At 37.5% G+C, this 23,864-nt stretch overlaps 1 protein-coding gene across 8 annotated transcripts in view; it reads right to left on the reverse strand.

The window, feature by feature from the left end:
• sdt (MAGUK p55 family member stardust) overlaps nucleotides 1-23,864 on the reverse strand; it is a 373,248-nt gene that overhangs the window by 84,359 nt on the left and 265,025 nt on the right. The window contains exons 1-2 of one of the 8 annotated variants that reach the window (XM_073976799.1): nucleotides 9,217-9,478; nucleotides 7,793-8,041 (exon numbers count right to left, since the gene is read on the reverse strand). The exons of 2 other annotated variants lie outside the window; for them this stretch is intronic. In XM_073976799.1, coding sequence (XP_073832900.1) covers nucleotides 7,793-7,812 — 20 coding nt within the window. In that variant the 5' untranslated portion in view covers nucleotides 7,813-8,041; nucleotides 9,217-9,478. Of the gene's footprint in view, nucleotides 1-7,792; nucleotides 8,092-8,793; nucleotides 9,093-9,216; nucleotides 9,479-23,864 lie in introns of those variants that run through there. 5 more of the 8 variants (XM_073976795.1, XM_073976800.1, XM_073976796.1 and 2 more) reach the window with 5 other exon arrangements.

Here is a 23,864-nt window from a genome sequence, read left to right on the forward strand (position 1 = left end):
GGAAAGCTGAGAAATGCTGCTTTAATACAAAATTACTAAATATTCACATGTGATCTTTGCCGCGAAGAAAATACCAATGAAATTACACAGAAATAATATTCCATGTATATTTTGTAAATTAATAATATATTTTTTGTGAACTTTTTTTTTGGAAACTATGTAGGTAATTTGTGGCCGAAAAAATTGGCTTATGCGAAATCTTTCCAAAACTTATTTTACATTTAAAATCCATACCGTAGTATGGGATTAACATAGACCTTTGAATACGTATACGCGGATAAGTGCACAATTTGTGGCCGTCTAAATGAAAATAAAATATTTAGTTAATTTTCATTTTTCCGTCATTTTTTCAGCTTTCCAAAACGGCTTTAATATTTAAAATTCATTCAATAGTGTGGGAGTTATGGGGATTTGTTTAAACTGGTACATCCGAGCGTATAACTATTATTAATTATTGGGTTGCTTCACAAAATCGTTTGTAGCTTCTGTACCTCAAAGCCAATTTTTAAAAGAAAAACCATTTCGGAAAGCTAAGAAATGCTGCTTTAATACAAAATTACTAAATATTAGAATGTGATTTTTGTCGTGAAGAAAATATATTTTAAATGACGCAGCAATAATATTCCGTGTATGGTTTTAATCATTTCTGAAGGCATAACAAGCTAATAAATGGAAATTTTTGCAGAATTTTAGGTAATATACATATGGAGATTTGAAACCTAGATTTTTAGCACGTAGAAGGCGATTGATTTTAACGAAAATGATTATGAATATCCCCTGCTAATACAACAATTCTCAATAGTTTTGTGGCCTTACAGACGACATTCTCAATGGATTATTAATTTCCATCCCTGATCCATGGTTGCATAGTGTGGTGACGGCGTCAGTGCCCCGCCTATTTGTCATTATCTAGTATGCCTGCATGCGCCAGTCTACCAACATTCCATTAGACGATTTTTTTATATTATTATTTTTTGTTGTCATTACTTTCCATTTGGTTTCTCTCGTTCTCTCTCTTATTCACCCCCACTGTATTGTGCGTTATGCATTTTTAATGACATTTGAATGGCAATGACACAAAGCAAGAATGATGATAAGTACCGGAAAACATTAGATAAGCCGGTTATTTATAAGGTTTGTTCTCTTGGAAAGGCAAATAATGGGAGAGGGAAGAAAATCAATCTGTATTTAATGGAAATGTTGACTTTTCAAATGAATGCCTGTGGGAAGATTTTTGGTGAGGTGACAGGTGATAGCCGGAATTTGTTGTTATTTCCGGTTGAAATTTGAGACTTGTTGTTTTGAAGAAAATTGCAGTAATTCTTTGTTGGAAGAAGGAATGGATTTCTGGTAATTTATTTGTATAAATAATGAATAGAGATTAAAAAAATAATATTAAAAATCAATTAATTAAAATTTTTGGAATTCCTCTAAAGTAAAAAAGGCATTCGGTAGGATCATCGGTGATTCATCGCTTCGGAATTAATCATCAAGGTCCTGAAGAAATTGCAGAAATTGTATAACGTTAAAATTTTGTGAGAAAATTACTAGAAACGTAAAGCAGATTCGGCGGTTAACCAAGTATTATAAATCCTGAGACGAAATGACTACAGCTATGATCCTGGAATATTGCCGGGGCTCTCTAGTGTTGACAAGTTTATCCACTGATTGGAAGTTCATCTTCAATACCCATACACATCGGTTTAAATTTCTTTGATGTAAGAACCAATATTTCCTCCAAAGTATCTGAAAAGCTGTAACTAGGATCATCGATCTGAATTTAGATCTTGAATTAATGCAAGAAACTAAAAATTGATTTGAACTAGATTCCTCGATTTGAAATTCATCAGCAATAGCTAGACGAGACGATCTCTTATCTGGCCCTCATCACTTCATCTGCCGACATTGTCCTCAGCCATTTTATCCTCATTTCCTTCCATCCTTCTGCCTCTTAATTAAATCTATTTATAGTCTCTTTTTTATGGGCGACATACTTAAAAATATTTATTTCAAGAAAAATGAAATTTGCACAAAAAATTTCATATTTATTTATGACCCACAAATGAACGACTGAGCGAACAAATGAAATCCCTGAATTGAGAACACCTTTCGCAAGATATGGGATACATTTGCTTTCCATTGAATTCCAGGTAAAACCAGGCAACCAGCCACAAGCTAAGAATATTTCGTAAATCACATTTTTCTTGGTGTAATATAAGATGCTCATAATTTTTTTATTGTCGTTGTCTGGCTGACTGGTGGTCGTTCAGTCATAAACATGAAAATGAGCAACTGTGTATGTGTGTGTGTATTTTGAAAATTATGAAAATGTATGGCTGTGTGTGTGTGTCTGTACTAAGGTTTATTGGCTATGGCCATCATAAAGGTGTTAATGTCAGGTCATATTTATGATCAGTTACAAATGTAATTTGTAGGTTATTTATGAAAGGTAAAGTAAAAAGCATTGTGAGATTGGGAGAAAGAAAATATTTCACAAATGAAATCCTCTTCAAGAGATTTAGTGATTTATTGCTTTATGAATTTAAGAAATAATTATGGACATCATTTCTTTGAGTGTATGACAGAGATGGGAGTACCAATAAATTGATAATTGAGGAAAATGAAGGTTAAAACAGAAAGCATTAAATAAATGGAAAATGTTAAAAATTGGAAGAAACCACAGGTTGGGAGAATAAATTAAAATTTGATAATATGATTAAAGTTTGATAATGAATAAAAAATTGATATCAAGTTCAAATAAAAAATTCAAAATATCCATCTCTTAGATTTTACAAATAATATTCACTTTATTGAAACCCCACAACTCCCATTTTGTTACCCCCAGCATACCTTTGTGCACCCATACCCATTCATGCATGCCTGCAACAACCTGTCCATTGAATTGAAAAATGTTACTATTTTGGTAACTGCATTGCACATGCAACGCCACCACCTTGCATGCAAGTGCTGCACTAAAACTCGTACACATGAAAGTCACTGTCCCTTTCATTGTATTGCCCTTCTACTGACTGAGTTGTCGGAGATGTGTAAATAAAATCTGCAAAAACCATTGAGGTGAACCTTGTTTAGTTAATAAATTGTTTACCTTCATCATAATGCCCCAGGACCACTTAACATATCCAAGGACTTTGTTTTATACGATGCCAGAAAGAGGGAGAGAGAAAAAGGAAAGCTAAACAAAAAAACTTTAAATAAAATCTTGGTCACATATAACATTGTTAGCAGGGGGTTTTAGATAAAGGCAGCTGAAATATATGGAAAAACGAACAACGAAGACTGGTAAAGAAGTGCAAGGAAAATAGTTAAAATAAGAGATTTAAATCAAAATTAACTATTAACGCTAAAAGTGCAACTTTTTCTTTTAAGAACATTCCTTTCGGGAAAAAATAGACAATTTCTGAACGTAGGAATGACAATTAAAATAAAATTTTATATTTTGCACTTCCGGTATATCTTCAGGCTTCCAAAAATGAATTTGAATTGAAAATCCCTGCCATAGTGTGGGGACTATAGAGATTTTTTGAATATGTTCAGGGGACTATAAATATATTGGCGAGTAAATATACAATTTTCTAGGCAGATAAATGCAAAAGTATACAAATTATTAATTTTCATTTTTCCGTCATCTCTTCAGCTTTCTAGAATGGCTTTGATATTTAAAATCCCTCCAATAGCGTGGGAGTTATGGGGATTTTTTAAAATTGGTACATCCGAGCGTATAACTATTATTAATTATTGGGCTGTTTCACAAAAACCCTTGTAACTTCGGTATTTTAAGGCCGAATTGTACAAAAGAATACATTTCGGAAAGCTAAGAAATGAGGCTTTAATCCCAAAATTACCACAAATTCATAAGTGGTCTTTTTCGAGAAGAAACTACCAATGGAATATCGAAGCAATAATATTCCTTCTATATTTTCTATCACTTCAAGGCAAAACGAGCTAATAACTTGAAATTTTTGTAGGTTATTCTGAACTACGTACTTAAAGATTTGAAACTACAGATTTTTTTTATTGATTGTCATTAATTTTGGATTAACTTTAAAAGTTAGCATCAGATAAATAAACATAAATTTAAATGATGTTTTTCAAGAAAACAATTATCAGAATAGTTTTTAAGTCTGGGGGTAAGCCATTGGGGGTAACACTTCAGACTTAAAACAATCAAATGAGATTGAAACTTCGAACAAAACAAACAATTCTAAGAATATTTGGAAAATAACTTCTAGAAGACCTTCAGTCCAATAAGAGTTGGTCTAAAGGAATATCATGGGACAGTAGGACCAATAAAAGTGGAACTAGGGAACTAGTAAGTTGCTAAAAATATATTTTCAAAGCATTTTTTTGGGAAATGATATGTATTTTTTTATTTTGTCCGCTCAATGGGCACAATATTGTCATTAAAAGGTGAAATTCTGGCAATGTTTGGGGAATGAAATAATTTTTTTAGTCATTAAAATGTGAAATTTTGGCATTTTGACAGTTGCTACAAATATATTTTCAAAGAATTTTTTTGGGAAATGAAATGTATTTTTTTTTTTATTTTGTCCGCTCAATGGGCACAATATTGTCATTAAAAAGTGAAATTTGGGCAATGTTTGGGGAATGAAATAAATTTTTTAGTCATTAAAATGTGACATTTTTGCAATTCACTGCCTGCTTTCGATATAATGAATCCTTGTTAATCAATTTGGAGCCCAAAGTGGACGACTTTTAAAATTTGGCGACCAACTCGAGAGAATAAATTTAAATTTCTGCCATATTCTCCATATGAAATAAAGCACACATGAAAGTTTGGCTACTAATTTCCATTAGCTGGAGCAATGCATCTTTAGCGAACAATTTATCGTCCAACGCAGGGAATATTGTGTTGAAAAATTAAAATTTGGGCTTTGATTGCCCCCACTTGAGAGAATTTGTCTGTATATTCTGATCTAGGGCAACATTCTCTACTGAAATACAAAATGTATGAAAATTTTAGCCCAATTTAAAAGATGGCGCCCAACGTTGAAACTTAAACTCCAACTTGGGTTTGGTATTGATATCAATATTTGATATTTTTCAAGATAGTTGCCATGTTTTAGTTTTGAGTAAACTGTGGACCTCCAAATAGAATAGTGCAGTCCTTCAACTAGAGCCAAATGTAAATAGAATGGCGCCCAATGTGAAGACTGTTTAGTTGAAATATGCAAAACACCAGTCTTGAAATTTACACTAGAATTTTTGGGTCTTTAAAACTGGACATTTTGTTTTAACTTTGAAATTAATTGCGATAATGCTTCTATCTAAATTAAATTGGCGTCCAATGTGGACCATTTTGTGGGGATATTAAAAGTTTTGGCGTTGGATCTTAAGTTGATGTTCAAAATGGATTATTATTAGGAGAAATCTTATTTGTTGAACTTCTGAAAAATGTGAAGAAATGTTAAACATAATGGCGCCCAATGTTGAAACATTTTAGTTGAAATTTTCAATATTTTAATTTTGAATAAAATGTGGCCCTATAAATAAAATATATAACGTACAGTTTTTTAACTGAAGCCAACGGTAAGTAAAATGGCGCCCAATGTGGGGGTTGTTGAGTTAAATATTAAATAAATATTTTAATTTAAAATAAAATTCTGACCTCCAACTTGAATTATTAAACTTTAAAACTTGAAATTCTGTTTTAACTTTCCCACTCATGGCCATAATGCATTTCTTAATGTCAAATTGGCGCCCAACGTGGACGATTTTCTGGGGGAAATTCAAATTTTTGAAATTGGTCTGATTTAATAAATTGAGATTTGTTAAGAAAAAATGTCGCTCCACAGCCGATGTCTGATGAGCTGCTACCGACAGAGAAACCGGTTCGAATCATCGGCTTTCCCTTTTCTTTTGAAAAAAATCTTTGGTCATTAAGATCAACTCAAACGAGAAATTCATTCAAATTAATATTACAATAATCTTCGCCCTAATAGGCAAAATTTTAAAATAAAAAAAAATAATTGTTGAACTTCCAAAGGAACATGAAGGAAAATGTCGCCCAAGTAGTTGTCGTTTTCAGTTGAAAATTAAAAGATTTTATTTGTAATATAAATTCGAGCCTGTAAATGAAATAATATTGTATTTGAAATGTAACCGCTGCTAAAATATGATGCAAATCACAAATAAATAAAATTCAAAGGCAATGGTAAACAGAATGGCGCCCAACATGGGGTAGTGTATTTAAAATTTACAATATTTTATTTTAATTATATATTTGGCCTAAAAATGTAATACTATTATTTTCAAAATTAGAAATTTATTTAACAACATGTAGATCAATTTATTTAACAATATGTAGATCAAAGTGGCGCCCAACGTAGGAATATTTAGTCGAAATTGAAGTTGAAAAAAGATTGAGTCGTGTATTTGAAATTTACAATATTTCAATTTTTATCCAATCTTTGGCCTACAAATTGAATATTATTACTTTCAAAATTAGAAATTTATTTAACAACATGATCAATGTAGATCAAAGTGGCGCCCAACGTAGAAACACTTAGTTCAAATTGCAATATTTTAATTTTGATGTTTACTCTAGAATTTTTAAGGCATTCAAAATAAAATTGTAACAGCTATAAAAGCGCCACCAATGTTCTATTTGAGGCATTAAAACTTGAAATTTTGCTTTAAGTTTCCTATTGCCTGCGCAATACTTTTATTAAATTAAACTGGCGCCCAACGTGGAATATTTTTAAAAAGGTGATTAAAATGTTGGCAATTTGTTCTCAATGTAATGTTTAGTGGACAAAATTTTAGATTGTTTCCTAAAGCAATATGATGGCAAATGGCGCCCAACGAGGGGTAATATTTAGTATAAATTTAATAAATGATCATAATATGGCCAGAAGATCAAAGTGGCGCCCAATGTGGTGAAACATTTATTTTAAAATATAATTTTTGTCAAATTTTTGGTCTACAAATTGATCAATATTGCTTTCAAAATATAAACGTGGTGAAATATATTTTTGAAAATTATAAACTATTATTTTATTTTAATTTTCTAATAATTTTTTAATCCCATTTAACTTCCAAATTAATTAAAATTTTATTGAAAATTATTTTAAAAATGAATCTGCAAAGTGGCGCCCAATATGGTGCAAAAATTTATTTGAAAATCGTTTTTTTTAATTTAAATTCAATTTTTGGCCTACAAATTGAAGAATACTGTTTTCAAAATATAACATTTTTTTTAAATAAATTAATCTAGTTCAAAATGGCTCCCAACGTGGTGAAATATATATGTTTTTGAAAATTATTTTAATTCTAATTCTAATAATTGTGGCTTTCAAATTAATTAAAATTATGAAAATTATTTGATAAATGAATATTGGTATACTAAAGAGGCGCATAAAGTGTGGAAATGTTTTTTTAAAATTTCAATATTTTTTGTATTTAAATAAATATTTTTTAGTTAAATAATATTGCTTTCAAAATATGAAATTTATTCGGCAAACGAATCCATGTATTCCGAAATGGCGCCCAATGTGGGAAAATTATGTTATACCTTTGCTGTTCAATTTAAGCCCCAGCCTCTTAACCCTTGTCCTCAAAATTGCTAATATAAAATCTTTATTATGGTGGTGGCGCCCAACGTTATGGAGTTTGTATTCTTCCCCTTTTCAATGGCTTACTTTGATTATTCGTTTTCTATTATTGCATTTCTTTCATTTGCGGTCTATTAAATCTGTTGCTGTTTGCTATTTTTTACAGTTTTTTTTTTTTAGTTTCAATTCCAGACACTTACCAATGCTTTAGAATACGCATGTTTTGCGGTTATGTTCAACGTCGTAATCCAATTACCGATCCAAGTTTAATTGAGTTTTTTTGTTGCCGTTATAATTTTGTTTTGTATTTTCTTTAAAGATTTTTGTTGTGGTTGTTGTGTTTTTTTTTTCTTAGAAAATTATCACATGTTTGTTTTGTAGATGTTTTGTATTACTCGGGTTATAGCTGTTGTTGTTGTTATTGTAAAAAATACAGTTTTGTTGTGCTGCTACAGTTAAACCATAACTTTGTTAGAATTACAAAAAAAAAAATAGAACGCTAAATGAAAAACGGGGAGAAGAAGATTTAGAAATATTGATTTCTGGGCCAAAACACTACACTCACAAAAATGTACACAGTAACTTATTATTTAATGGTTTATTTCTTTTTTTACTTGCAAACCGTTATGCTTGCTTGCCGTTGCAGTAATGTTTGTTGCTGGTTAAGCTTCAATTAATTTTATAGTTTTGATATATTTTTAATTTTTTTGTTTGTTTTTGATTTGGATTCCAGAAAAGCTTTAAACGAAAGCAGAAAAATTTATTTGAAAAATTTATCATTTTTTGTTGTTGTGATTGTTGTTGTTTTGAATTCACCAAAATAGTTTAACAATTTTTCTTCTTCTGTTTTCGTTTAAGCCATTTTCTTTATGGCCACAATGGCTTGCTGCTGGCCAGCCCGGCCATTGAGCTGCAGTGCATTGTGTATTGTTTGGGAATGCAAAAAATGTGGAAATTTCAAATAAAGCCATAAAAAGGTTTTCAAACAAGTTTACACTTTTGTTTTTTATTTCGTTCGTTTTTTTTTCTTTTTTTTTAAGCTTCACCATGGATCAATGACTTATTTCTTGCAATGGCAGCAGCAACACAAACACTTTACTCCATACACCAGCAGAAGTTGGTTGGTCATTGGCCAATATTTATTTCAAAATTCCCACAATCAACACAAGAAAAAATATCAAATTTTAGAACTTTTCATTACTCCATGGGGGGTTTTGTTTTTATGTATTTTGTGGTTTATTTCTTTTTTTTCGTAAAAACCGTTAAAAATCAAAATTTGAAATCTTGTTGTTGTTTTATTTTCATTCACAAAAACCAAATCCAACCATTTATGCTGCTACTACGAAACGTCAACGACGAATTGTTAATCAAGTTTTTTCTCTTTGTTGTTGTTTGGTTAGTTTCTTCTTAATTTTTTTTTTTCGGTTAGGTTATGTGCGCCCGCGACGTCACTAAACTAACGAAACTCACTCACGTTTGTTGCACGGTCATTTACGTACTGATGTCGTTGGCATGCAGGCTTTACTTTACAAGTCCATGTTTAGAGCGCAGCAGCAGAGGGTTATAGCCTGGTCGGTTGGTTGGTTGGCTCGCTGGCTGGCTGAATGGCATGCCAGCTACCTACCTAAGTGTACAATTGTTTTGCCTGTATCGTCCGTCCGTCGGTCCGTCTGTCCATCCATCTACAAGTATCCGTGTATCTCCGCAGTTATATCTTTGGTTTTAGCCATCCATACAACAACAATAACAAACGAGAACTCAACATTGTTTGTGGCGCGGTAAAACTTTTTGTGTTTTATTTCTGGGTATCACAACAATCAGAGGCCTAGCACAATAACGAGGAGTACATGTGAGTAACAACAGCAACAAAAACAACAACGTACACATTGTTCTTCTGTAGCCGAGACGAGAAGAGCCATCCATGTTGATGCACACGTTTATACCCCGCAGGTGAACAGGTAGTTGTTATATCAACTCTCTGTGTATGTATGTAAATGTATTGGGAGAATTTTTTTTAAGGCAATGATGTCCATTTATTGGCATTATCGTAACGAAAAATAACCCATATTTCAAATTTCATATATTTAGATAAGCCAAGAGATTTTCATAACTGTGTATCGTTTGGAGCATCAATGGCAATTGGGAGAAGTCTCATCCATCTGTGTTGCTGGGCTATTGTTTGTGTTCGTTTGACGACGACGATGATAATGATGATGATGCCGAGGGAGCCACTCAACCATAACACAACAGTACCTACTCTCCCCATACCGCATACTCTCGTATTGAATCACATTTGTTTTGATTTAAACATGGAGCAATGTTTTACCTGTTGGTTGCCGAATGAACAAAACACCCGAAGAAAAATGTTAGTTGTATAAGTGGGGAAGAAGACTTGATTTGTTTTGGTTGTATAAGAGCGACGACACCACTAAATCATGGGTGCTCAAGAGAGCGCCCATGAGCTCTCAGTGAACGTTTCTCTCTTCACACACAACTCAACTAATTGAAAATACAAGCACTCACACAATGACACCCCCTAAAGTATGCAATAGAAAACTATCGTGGGCAACCATGCACTAAGCGATAGCTCAACTGTGTTTAATCTCAGTATCCATTGCAAATACCCCGTACTGGCACTTGTTATAAAAATTATATATAAATAAAATTTGGAGGTGAATAGAATGGCGCCCAACGTCGGGGTTTTTATTCCCCTTAGCATTTATGCTAACGAGGGTAAATACACTTTCATACGTTGCTTACTTACTTAGCTGACCCATTACAGAACATTTGTTCTATAGGCCGAACTAAGAAAAGATCTCCATTTCTCTCTGTCTATTGCTTCTCTTTCTGGAATACCGCGCCTTGTCATCTCTTCATCCACTTATTTGGCCCGCCAAGCGACTCGTATTTTTACGGCTTTTTAGCGGGTTCATCATCGCTCATTCTTATGATATGGCCTAGCCAACGCAATCGTTGCATCACGATACGTTTAACTATATTGATATCGTTGTATAGCAGATACAGTTCGTGGTTCATGCGACGTCGATCTTCACCTCTCAACGCAGATTGGTCCGTAGATCATTCGAAGAATTTTTCTCTCAAACACACCAAGCACTGCCTTATCTGCTTGCGCAAGTTCCCAGGCTTCGGAGCCACACATCAGCACGGGTAGTATCAGTGTTTTGTAAACTGCTTACTTAGGCCAAATTAGCATCTGTTGGCCAATACAATTCTTGTTTTTATTTTACAACTGATGTCGTTAGTTGTGTTTACGGCGGTGCCGAGGTAGACGAAGTCTTTTACTACCTCAAAATTATTGGAACCAACGTCAACAGTTGGCCCGATCTCTATGGTCGCATTGCGCGTCGACACCATCAACTTAGTCTTACCGCCGTTTACCGCCAGACCCACTTTATCAGATTCTCCTTCGACCTTCATAAAGGTATCAGTTACTTCTTTTACTGATCGGCCCATGATGTCTATATCATCAGCATAAGCAAGTAACATGTGGCTATTGGTGTAGACTGTGCCACTTCTTTTGACGTTTGCCTCTCGAATAACCTTTTCCAGCAGGATGTTGAAGAGATCACACGAGAGGCTGTCTCCTTGCCTGAAACCTCTTTTGGTACAAAATTCTTCGGATTTCTTTCCTATTTTAACTGAGGATCTCGTGTCAGTTAAAGTCATTTTACAAAGTCGAATGAGCTTTGCGGGGATACCAAATTCAGACATGGCCTGGAATACCTTTGAACGTAGCGGGCTGTCGAAGGCTGCTTTATAATCGAGAAAAAGGTGGTAAGTGTCGATCTGCATCTCTTGGCTCTTCTCCAGGATTTGCCGCAGGGTAAATATCTGGTCAATGGTGGACTTGCCAGGTCTAAAGCCGCATTGGTATTGCCCAATTATCACGTTGACCATAGACTTTAGTCGTTCGCACAATACCCCTGACCCCGATCTTGCCCCTATAGTTAGAGCATACAGTCTTATCTCCTTTCTTACGGACGGGGCACAGGATAATCAGGTTCCAATCGTCGGGTACTCGTTCTTCCTGCCAGATGATGCTAACTAGCTGATAAATACACCTTATCAGCGTGTCGCCTCCGGTTTTGAACTGCTCGGCTGGTAAGCCATCGGCTCCTGCTGCCTTATTATTCTTCAGCCGGTTTATTGCTGTCTTTACCTCATCTTGGCTGGGCGGTATACATTCAATACCATCTTCTGGGATTGGATCTGTGGTATCTTCGTCATCTTCGCTGGATACCAACTGGTTTGAAAAATGCTCTTTCCATATCCTGAGCACAGATCAGTTACCAAATTACCTTGCTGGTCTCACAGGAAAAGGCGCCTGTAGCAAAGCCATCAGTTTGATGCTTCACTCTTTGGTAGAATTTTCGGACTTCATTCTGGCTCCTGTACATCTCGATTTTTTCACACTCCCACTTGTCCATCTCTCTCTTTTTCCTGCGGAAAATACGACTCTCCTCTCTCCTTTTCTCCCGATATCTCTCTCGTGCGCTACGCGTTGCTACGGAATGTAAAGTAGCCCTATATGCCGCATTTTTTTCTTCGGTAGCAGCACGACACTCCTGATCATACCATGGATTCCTTGGTGGAGGTCTCTGGTATCCAAGTATGGATTTGCGCCTGTTTGCATGGAGTGGGCAATACTTTGCCATTGCGCTGATATATTATGGGGATGAGAAGTGCTTTGATTAAACAATTGGGCTAGTTGAGTGGAATATGCTGTGGCTATCTGTTGTGATTGTAGCTTACCGATGTCTAACTTTCGTGTTGTGTCTGTTCGTACTTTGTTTGCTACGTTTAACCGGGTGCGTACCTTTACTGCAACTAGGTAGTGGTCCGAGTCTATGTTTGCTCCTCGGAACGAGCGCACATCCAACACGCTCGATGAATGTCTTCCATCTACCTCAACGTGATCAATTTGATATCGTGTTTTCTGATCTGAGATAGCCAGGTGCACTTATGGATGTCGAGATGTTTGTTTGTTTTACTTTTCTTTTGTTTTTTCATAGTAGGCTGTTTTATCTAGGGGAGGGTTACTAACCTGGCGCCCAAACCCAAGTTTTTAACGTTCTTATGGGTGAACGCGCGGCACATGTTAGCTCACTACCTTTAAAGGGTGTTAAAGGTAGCTCCCCAGGTGACACCACGGGGAGTTCAGTGTCCACTTGAGATGAGAGGGGGACCAAGATAAATCCTGGACTTTGCCATGTTAATGCCGGTCAGGACCGTTCCTTGGTATCTCTCATCCCCTACGTCACCCAATACGTTGAGCATCATCAAAATAATGGATTTCGTCCAAACATACTTGGGGTTTAGTATGTTTGCACGAAATCCGTTTCAGACAATTTGCAATTGTTTTACCCATGTCCGTCCGTCTGTCTGTTTGTCTGGCTGGATCGCACGATAACTCTCAAACGGATCAACCGATTCGTTCCAAATTTTGGTTTTCGTATTTTTTTTTTCACAAAAATTCGAAAATGTTCGTAAAATGTGTGCGCACAATAACTCTTGAAGGGAGTAATCGATTTGGTTCATACTTTGCACTTCGTGAAATTTCTACCAGACTTAGATGAGGTTCCACAGTGGACTCAATCGGTTCACTCCTTCGGTTATCTCCCACACAAAATTTCGGAAAGGATCGGCTCTCGAATCGTTTTTTTTTTTTTTTGTAACAACTTGTATTCACTGCCCCCCATACCACGGTACAAGTTTCATAAGGGGCAAGTCCGTACTTCCTTAGAAAATAGCCTGAAAGGTACAAAAAAGACCTGTGACACCGTGGGTAGTGGTTGGAGCGCAAGATAACTCTCGAACGGATTTGCCGATTCGGTCCAAAATTTGGCCTTCGTCATATTTTGTCCAAAATTTCGCAAAAGTTTAGTTAGGACCTGCTCTCGAATCGCTTTAATTTTTATTGTAACAACTTGTATTTACTGCCCCCCATACGACGGTACAAGTTTCATAAGAGACAAGTCCATACTTCCCTAGAAAATAGCCTGAAAGGTGCTAAAAACACCTATGATACCGTGGGAGGTGGTTGGAGCGCAAGATAACTCTCGAACGGATCTTCCGATTCGGTCCAAAATGTGGCCTTCGTAAAATTTTGTGCAAACTTAGTTTACGTTCGAAGATAAGCCATATCGATCCACTCCTTCAGGTGCCTCCCCCACAAAAGCTCAAAAATATTTGGAAAAATTGTGCGCACGATAACTCTTGATGGGAGTGACCGATTTGGTCCATACTTTACACATCCTAATATATCTACCAGATATAGATCTGGTACCTCCTACACAAATTTTTGGATAAATTCACTTCAAGGCCTGCTCTCCAATCACTTTGATTTTTGTTGAAGCAACTTGCATTCGCTGCCACAATTACGACAGTAAAAGTTTTTTCTGTGGCAATCCATACTTCTTGTGAAAACAGCCCGAAAGTTGTAAAAACTCCTATGGCACCATTTGTAGTGGCGTTCCTCCACAATATAGATATAAAAATATTTCTTCGAATATTAGATGAAATTCAAAGGTGATGCTTAAAGGTCCACTTCTTCCGGTACCTCTCACACAAAAGTTCAAAAATATTCGCTAAAATGGTACGCTCGATTTCTTCTTATACTTTGGATCTCTAAATATTGTCGAAACTTATGTTCAAATTTGGGCCCTATCTCTCCAATCCTTGTGGTACCACCGACACAAAATTTTGTTCAAAATTTTGTGTGGTTAAAGAGGATCCTTTCGAGGATCCTTTAGACATTTTTACCGAAGGTTTTCCCAGTGGCCCTGTTTACAGCGATATTATGTTTTTCGTAGGCTAGTGTGATAAAAAGGCCCTATCTATCGTTATCGCCGCAAATTTTTGAGTTTTAATCCTATCCACACTTTTGTCGGTTCATACGCCCAAAATTTATATTTTATTGATGCGTTTTTCATAATAAATTCTTTGAGAAGAAGGTGTAATTATACAAAACACGGCCAACGTTAAAATATGATGATAATACCTGGTCTGGGAATCGAATCCGGGTATACTACATATATGGAAGGCGGGCGTATTTAAAATTGCACCACGGTAAACCCCAGATTCTGTTTTACTAGCTTTAATATTTTTGAATTGTGAATTTCATAGCATTTTGTAATTCAACCGACAAAACCGTCTCTCAAATGTACACCCAAAGAATGATCTCAGTAAAACTTTTCGAGGTTCTCTTTAATTAAATATAACAAAAAAATACAAACAAAATTCTAAAACCATGACAAAGGGCCCCCAAAAACAATAACAACAGCAACTACAACTACAACGCTGAACAATCTCAGCAGATGTATGAATGCTGATACATTTATTTGTGTCTTTTTGGCCAAAAGGCATAACTTGGTTATTAATAACAAGCATACATTGTTACAACAAAGGAAAGAATTTACTCCCTTCAAAAAGAGAGAAAAAAACATCAGCCATTGAAGCTGCCTCCATGTGAGTGGAGCAGCCAATGGAAAGGATATGGAAACCCAAAAAAAACACTTAAAAACGTTTTTTTACTGACTAAGCAAACCAAGCGAACAACACCAACAATCAAAGATATGTATATGGAAATACAATCTTTCAAAACATATCTCATCACATTTGACATAAGAGAAGTGTATAGCAAAAAAAAACCCTAAGACAGCATCATCAATAACCCAAGGATTTCCCTGTGGATCAAGAAAAGCAAGACTCAAACTAAAGATTTCTTAGCAATCAACCAGTGTTTGTTACGAGGAACAGAGTGCATATGTGTGTTTGTGCGTGATTCTTGGCCCCAGGTGTATGTGTGAAAAATTTGTGTTGACTCTCGCCAGTTCCCTTTAGTGTAGGTGAGTGTATTATTGAATTATGCCAGGAGTGGCATAATGCCTGTTGAAACTCTTTTTCATTGTCTTTTGCCACAAGAAGGCACAGTGGGTTGAAATTGTTGAAATATTTTGTTAATTTATTGTTGAAAAATTTGCTACATAAGAAAAATCCACGTTTGTTGATCCATGAAAAAATTGTTCCACAAAAAAATCCATGTTTGTCTATGGATGAATTGTTTTATAAAAAAAAATCTACATTTGGTAGTTGATGAAGAAATTATTTAGAAAAAAAATGGAGATTGAACATTTCAATATGAATACCCTACACCACATTGTCAATCCCAAGGCAGCGGGTTCTCTGTACCGGATTGACGCGGGACCACACAACATCAGCGTTCCGATCGTGTTTGTATTTGTTTCGTTTTTCTGTGTTGGGAGCAGCATATCCGGAATGCCTGCTTCGAATCCTTTTGGTCCGTGCCGGGACGGAGGTAAACCCAGGACCAATATATTTATGCTCGGTTTGTCACATCCGCATCTTCACCCACATCCAGCCTTCGGTGATGTGCAATAGATGTCAGGAGTGGGTGCATCTAAGGGGTTGCTCCGGACTTGTCCACGTGAGGGACTACGACAGGGACTATGTTGCTGCATGTTGTTTGAATACAGCCCCAGTGAGTCGTCATCGGATTACGAAACTCCCTCGTCGTCTGATTATGAGACTCCCTCGCAGTCCCCTCGACAACAACCGCACATGCTGGTAGCAGAATTCCGACAACAAACTGCCCCAAAATTCTAGGGGTCACATTCGACACCACTTTCACGTCGTATTTGCATGCCACAGCTATCTGCGATAAACTGAAATGTAGGAACAAGGTCCTCAAGTACCTAGTCGGCAGCACTTGGGGTGCAGATAAAGAAACCTTGTTGACCACGCATAAAGTGATAGGTCGGTCTGTGGTAAGCTATGCGGCGCCAGTTTGGTCCCCGAATTTATGTGACACGCAGTGGATAAGATTCAAATTTGTCAGAACACCGCCCTGAGAGCAACAACAGGGTGCCTCCTCAAATCTACAGTGGACCATCTACATGAGGAGACAAAGATTCTTCCAGTAAAGATTCGAAAGTTATCGCACTCATAAGTCATTTTAGTTGGTGGCGGCAGAGTTTATTTTAATATATTGGCCATTATGATCGCAAGAACAACCGACGGCAAAAAATTTCAAAACGATACGAGGCATGTCGTTGAATTGCACTTATGAGACTCCCCCGCAGTCCCCTCGACAACAACCGCACATGCTGCCTTTAACACCAGCCGTTGTTGTCCCAATCCCGGAAAATGCATCCTTTTTACAATTTAATTGCAATGGACTCCGAGGTGAGATCGATGAAAAAGTGGACTTTATAAATCGGAAAAAGATCAAGGTCGCGGCGGTGCAGGAAACCATGCTGAACAACCACAGCTCAGTACGTTGCGATGCTTACAACGTGCTAAGGAAGGATCGCACCAGAAGTGGAGGTGGGGGATTAGCTTTCCTATTGCACCAGTCTGTTCAATACAGACCTATCTCGCTTGAGCCTGCCTCCAACGACCCGTACATGGAATGTATGGGGGTAGCGGTCAGGTATGGAACTGCCGAGATAGAGTTGCTGAACGTATAAATCCCGCCGAGAAATAGCTGTATCTCAGATTATAAACCTGACATTAGCCCGCTTTTGGAAGTTCTGGTCCTGGGGGACTTTAATGCGCATCATGAGATGTGACATTCGGCCCTCGGAAGCGACCAAAGGGGTATAGCGCTGGCTGAGCAGATTGACTGCTCCACGTTTAACCATCGTGTCGCCTGGTCTGACAAATGACGTCAGCTGGCAACCCGTTCTTTCCCTTGGATCAGACCATCTCCCCATAATTGTTTCCATTAGCAGACCACCCGATTTCATTACGTCGTCAATCATAAGAAAGCTGATTGGCCGTGTTTCAGAGAGTTCACCGCTTCAGAGAATTGCCCAATCCTTCTGATTTTCGGGTAGCGGGAAGGACGTTCCGCGACATCATCAATGCTGCAGCCGCTCGCCATATACCTGCTGGTCGAATACCCGAAGTAAGATCAAATTTCCCAGCAGAGGCGACGGGATTAGCAAATGAGCGTGATAAGCTTCGTCAAACCAACCCCGACGACCCCAGAGTTAGGGAGCTGACACTGGAAGTTAACAGGCTGATCGGCAAACATAAGCGGAACAAGTAGTTAAATCATCTGAAGCGTTGCAACATTGGAGCCGGTATAAGTAAATTGTGGGCAACGGCTAAGTCACTCTCGAACCCCGGAAGGAGGGATGACAGGACCTCAGTCACGTTTGGCGACGTTACGTTGACTGACCCGAAGAGGTGTGCAAGTTTGTCGAGCACCCCTAGAGTGACAGGGCGAAGAGAAGAGTATTACGTCGCATCAGATCTCTTCCTGCCGAGGAGGAACCAGCACAGTTTACAGTGGTTGATGTTGCCAATTCCATCAGGAACGCTAAATCATCCAAAGCGTTGGGTCCTGATAGAATCTCCATGGTAATGCTGAAGCAGCTGGATGAGCCGGAAGTGGAGTATCTCGCTAAAGTGCTCAACCTTTCGCTAGCCACCCTTATTACTCCCGAAGTCTGGAAAATGGGCAGGGTGGTCCCGCTACTGTAGCCAGACAAGAATGCCAGCAAAGGTGAATCGTACAGGCCGATTTCGAAGTTTAAACCCCGTAGAGTGTGACAGGGAGTTCCCCAAGGTGGTGTGATATCTCCGGAACTGTTTAACCTCTACCTTTCCTGTATTCCGTCCTCTCCAGACGTCATTGAGATCGTAACGTATACGGATGATTGCACGATCCTGCCGTCGGGTACCTATCCTGATAACATCTGTGAAAGACTGAACAACTATTTAACCTATCTTACCACATTTTTCCATTCGAGGAATATGCAGATTTCCGCCACAAAATCAACAGCCACTCTGTTCACCACATGGACAGCGCAGTTTGAAAGAGAATTAAATGTCGTGGTCGACGGTAGCAGAATTTCGACAACAAACTGCCCCAAAATTTTAGGGGTCACATTCGACACTACCTTTACGTCGTGCGCACACAGATATCTGCTACAAACTGAATAGTAGGAACAAGGTCCTCAAGTCCCTAGCCGGCAGCACTTGGGTGCAGATAAAGAAACCTTGTTGACCACATATAACGCGATAGGTCGGTCTGTTGTAAGCTATGCGGCGCCAGTCTGGTCCCCGAGATTATGTGATACGAATTGAAAAAAGATTCAAATTTGCCAGAATGCCGCCCTGAGAACAGCACCAGGGTGCCTCCTCAAATCTTCAGTGGACCATTTACATGAGAAGGCAAAGATTCTTCCAGTAAAGATTCATAAGTCATTTTAGTTGGTGCCGGATTTATTTTAGTATATTGGCCATTATCATCGGAAGTATGGACTTGCTCCCGAAAACAAATTTACCACCGTAATAGAGATCGCAAGAACAACAGACTGCAAAAAATCTCAAAACGATAATGCCTCGTATCGTTTTGAGATTTTTTGCAGTCTGTTGTTCTTGCGATCTCTCGTCGTCGTTGAATTGCACTTATGCCATAATTTTTTGAAATGTTGTGGGAAGGTATCCGATGTAATGGACCGATAAAGTCCATATTAGATCCTTACGATGTGCAAAGTTTTGACCAAATCGGGTTCTGCCTTCGAACCTAACCATCGGAGGAGGGTGGTCGGAGGTCCAGAGGAGGTAGTTCCGAAGTTCGGAGGAGAGTGGTCGTAGATCCAGAGGAGGTAGTTCCAAAGTTCGGAGGAGGGTGGTTGGAGGTCCAGAGAAGGTTGTTCCGAAGTTCGGAGGAGAGTGGTCGGAGGTCCAGAGAAGGTAGTTCCGAAGTTAGGAGGAGAGTGGTCGGAGGTCCAGAGAAGGTAGCTCCGAAGTTCGGAGGAGTGTGGTCGGAGGTCCAGTGGATGTAGTTTCGAAGTTCGGAGGAGGGTGGTCGGAGGTCCAGAGGAGGTAGTTTCACACGCGAGTAAAAACGAGCAAGTCTGAAATATGCTTCGCGAGTGACGAGTAAAAATAGAGTACACTCGATTTATTTTTTCTACTCGCGAGAGTACTCCCGCTCGAACTCGCTCGAATTTCACTCGCGAGTAGCAGGTCTTAGCTTTTCTCAGGAATTACGGACTTGAAATTTTGTGAGGAAGGTGCCTGAAGGAGTGATATAATATTATTGGTATTCTTATCTTATGTCTGAAAGAAATATTACGGTCTACATAAATTGGACCAAATCAGTCCCTCCCTTCGAGAGTTATGGTGCGCAGCACATTCGAGAAAAATTTTGAACTTTTTTCGAACTTGATCTAAGATTGGACAAAATATTACGAGGCGTAAAATTTAGACCAGGGTGCCATCGTGGTGCAATGGTATGCCTACCCGCCTTGCCCGCTGAATGCCATATTGTGTATAATGAGGTCTTCTGTTATATATAGCAGACCCCATGAGGTCTTCTGTTGTATAAGACTTCAAAAGGTCCTCGGTTGCCTTAAGAAGACCTCAAGCGGCCACGAGGTCTTCTGTTGTATATAGGACACTTCAAGAGGTATTCTGTAGCCTCTGGAAGATTTCAAGCGGTCTCTTGTTGTCTATATAAAGAGGTATTCTGTGATCTATAGAAGACCTATAGAGGTTTTATGTCCAAATTTTAAAACAGGAGGTCTCTCGGTGTCTATAGAAGACACCAAGAGGTATTCACTTGTTTATATGACACTTCAAGATGTCTTCTGTTGCCAATAGAAGACCTCAAGCGGCCTCTTGTTGTCCATAGAATTCTTAAAGTGTCTACTTTTGTCTATAGAGAGCTTAAAGAGGTCTTCTGTGGTGTTTAGAAGACCTATATAGGTTTTCTGATGTTGTCTATAGAATACCTATCGAGGTCTTCAGTGCATAGAAGTCCCCACTATTGCCTATAGAAGATTTCAAAAGGACTCATGTTGCCAATAGAAGCGGCCTCAAGCGGCCGTTTGTCTATATATAGGTTTTCTGATGTTGTCTATAGAATACCTATCGAGGTCTTCAATGCATAGAAGTCCCCACTATTGCCTATAGAAGACTTCAAAAGGTCTCCTGTTACCTAGAGAAGACCTCAAGCGGTCTGTTGTTTCTTATTAAAGACCTGAAGGGGTCTTCTTTTGTCTATAGAAGGCCGACATGTAGTTTTATCTATAGTCGTTGAAAATAGTTTTGTAAACTATGAGTTAAGTCGTTTTAACGAAAATTATTTCAGGAACGGTAAACGTTTTCTAAATATGTTTTTTTTTGAAAAGGAAAGCTCTCAGGATGCACATCTCTTTGGTACAGAAATGTTCCTTAAAACCCGCGTTTATTGGTTATTGCAAAAATAGTTTAAAATTAATTCACTCGTATTTATTCTCAAAAAAAAAAAAAAAATCACATTTATTAGTCAATTATATCTGTTAAGCTTATTATTGTCTCACTCCACCCCATTGTGCCTTTGTCATGGCTATGAAAGAACTTCAACAGAACGGGTAATTCAAAACTCTGCGTCACAAACAAAACACACAACAATATATAAAATTTTTGTTTTGTTTTTTTTTTATTCTCTGTTATTTATTTTTTATTATTGCATTTCATAATTTTCTTGCTAACATCGGTGTCCCCCCCTCCCCCCCTCTCCTTAATTTCCCCTCAACCCGGTTTCATGTTATGGATATGCTTAAAAAAATATTTTCTGTAGGTTTTGTACAAAACTTCTCAAAGTTCTACTCTTCCAAACCAACAACAACTTGATAGTCCGAACAACAATAAAAGGTTCTTATTTCATCTCTGCTCGCTCCAGCACGTCTTCTCACTATTCCCTTACGAATTTTTCAAACGTCAAAGATCTATTCTTACTCTATTGGGGATAGATTTCATAAAAAAAACACAAAACCTAGCAAGAGGAAAACAATGGAAATCTCATGGAGAATCGAGAGAGAGAGTCACCATATATAACCGTTGAATCAACGGCTATAGTCACAATGTTGTATGGTGCTATTGTTAAGATACACTCTCCCCTTGTTACCAAATAACGGCACATAGAAAAACAGAGAGATACCATGTGATTTGTTGTCACAAGAACAAATATTAGTGAGCATGGTTGAACGTGGAATCATACATTTGGTGTTTGCAGTTTTATTAAGAATGGATTGCCAACAACAACAGGTAAACAATCCCACCTGTATTACTCACAGATAACATATAGATTCACACACATACAAATACAACATTTTGTGCAAACAATATTTTCTTTCTTGTTTCTCAGAGATCTTTGTGACTCAGAAAAGATTTGAAGGAGAGTAAACATACATATCTACCATACCTTTTGTTGCAAAGGTGAGCCTATGGCTTGGTAAAAAGAGCTGCATACGTATGTATGTATGTATGTTCATGTACAGGTGTGTATGTGCATTGTCAACATAACTGCATGCATGCATCATGCATCTGTTGTAAAGAACCTCTCTCAACCAAACCGAAAAAAACACTATGATGACAAAGGGAAACCCATCTACAATTGCAGGCTGTGGATGTCAAAGTTAAATGTTTGCAAAATTCATATAGAAAAATAAACAAATCCAAGGACTAATAATATGGAATACAGTGGTTCAGAGGCACAAGAATGAGAAATCTTACAAATATTTTTTTTTTTTTGAATTTTTAGAACAATCAAAGGAGCCCATATAAAAAAATAAACAAAATCAAGGACTACCTATAAGAAATACAGTGGCTCAGAGGCACAACACAGATAACTCTATAAAAGTGACTTTTAAGAACTTTCCGGGTAAATAATGAGTCCATTAATCAAGGATTTTTAAGAATTTACATTAAAACATACAAAAAACAAGTGAGCCAAGGCTATAGTCGGGTCTGGGCCGACTATGTAATACCCTACACCACTACCCTTGTTCATAGGCTTTTGACCGGTAATATTCAAAATATTAAAATTGGGATAACTCAGCGCATTGGCTCTGAATGTCTTCATTAACACTGTACAACCCTGAAAATGCAAACAACTTCTATCTAGTATGCATTTTGTGAAAGTATATATTGAGACTACAAAAACCCTAGTAGGGTTTTGTCCTGTCAGATCCACTTCGGATTTTTTGGCCTCATCTAACCGGGCTAAAACTACAGTTTTTTGCATTTATCGCCCTTTATTTCAGAAGCAATTAGGAATTTGGCATTCCTGTATTTGGCAAAGGAAAAGTCATCTCCGGTGAATTTTGTATAGGAAAAGTCATTTCCGGTGAACTTTTGTATAGGAAAAGTCATCTTCGTTGAACTTTTCAATAGCAAAAGTCATCTCCGGTGAACTTTTGTATAGGAAAAGTCATCTCCGGTAAACTTTTGTATAGGAAAAGTCATCTCCGGTGAATTTTGTATAGGAAAAGTCATCTCCAGTGAACTTTTGTATAGGAAAAATCATCTCCGGTGAACTTTTCAATAGGAAAAGTCATCTCCGTTGAACTTTTGTATAGGAAAAGTCACCTCCGTTGAACTTTTCAATAGGAAAAGTCATCTCCGGTGAACTTTTGTATAGGAAAAGTCATCTCCGGTGAACTTTTGTATAGGAAAAGTCATCTCCGGTGAACTTTTGTATAGGAAAAGTCACCTCCGTTGAACTTTTCAATAGCAAAAGTCATCTCCGGTGAACTTTTGTATAGGAAAAGTCATCTCCGGTGAACTTTTTTATAGGAAAAGTCATCTCTGGTGAACCTTTTTATAGGAAAAGTCATCTCCGGTGAACTTTTGTATAGGAAGAGTCATCTCCGGTGAAGAGAAGAGAAAGAAAAAAATTGTCTAGGGCATCAAATTCGATAAAATATGGAAAATTTTACATAATTGCTGAAATTCTGGTCAATATCAGCTAAAATACTGGGAGTTGAACCAAGCAACCTGTTACGAAAAAGGAAAAGTCATCTCCGGTGAACCTTTTTATAGGAAAAGTCATCTCCGGTGAGGAGAAGAGAAAGAAAAAAATTATCTAGGGCATCAAATTCGATAAAATATGGAAAATTTTACATAATTGCTGAAATTCTGGTCAATATCAGCTAAACTACTGGGAGTTGAACCAAGCAACGTGTTACGAAAATCTTCCAAATAAAGTTCTCAGCAATTCTTCAGAACATCCTGAAACTCTAAAATGCTTTCTTCATGTTGTTTCAGCGGTATTTTGCATCATATCTTTTACAACACGTATTTCAAACACAGTTCACACCAACAGCTTATTCTCGCATTTCGGATTTCACCACATTTTTCTTCGTTGTTTGACGTTACGTCGTTGCAAAGGCGATATTTTCTACTTTCATTAGCAGGTTTTGCTTTGGATATACCCCATATAGAAGCGGA

This window comes from Musca autumnalis, unplaced genomic scaffold (assembly GCF_047663935.1).
Source record: "Musca autumnalis isolate F117 unplaced genomic scaffold, ASM4766393v1 scaffold_3, whole genome shotgun sequence".
NCBI lineage: Eukaryota > Metazoa > Arthropoda > Insecta > Diptera > Muscidae > Musca > Musca autumnalis.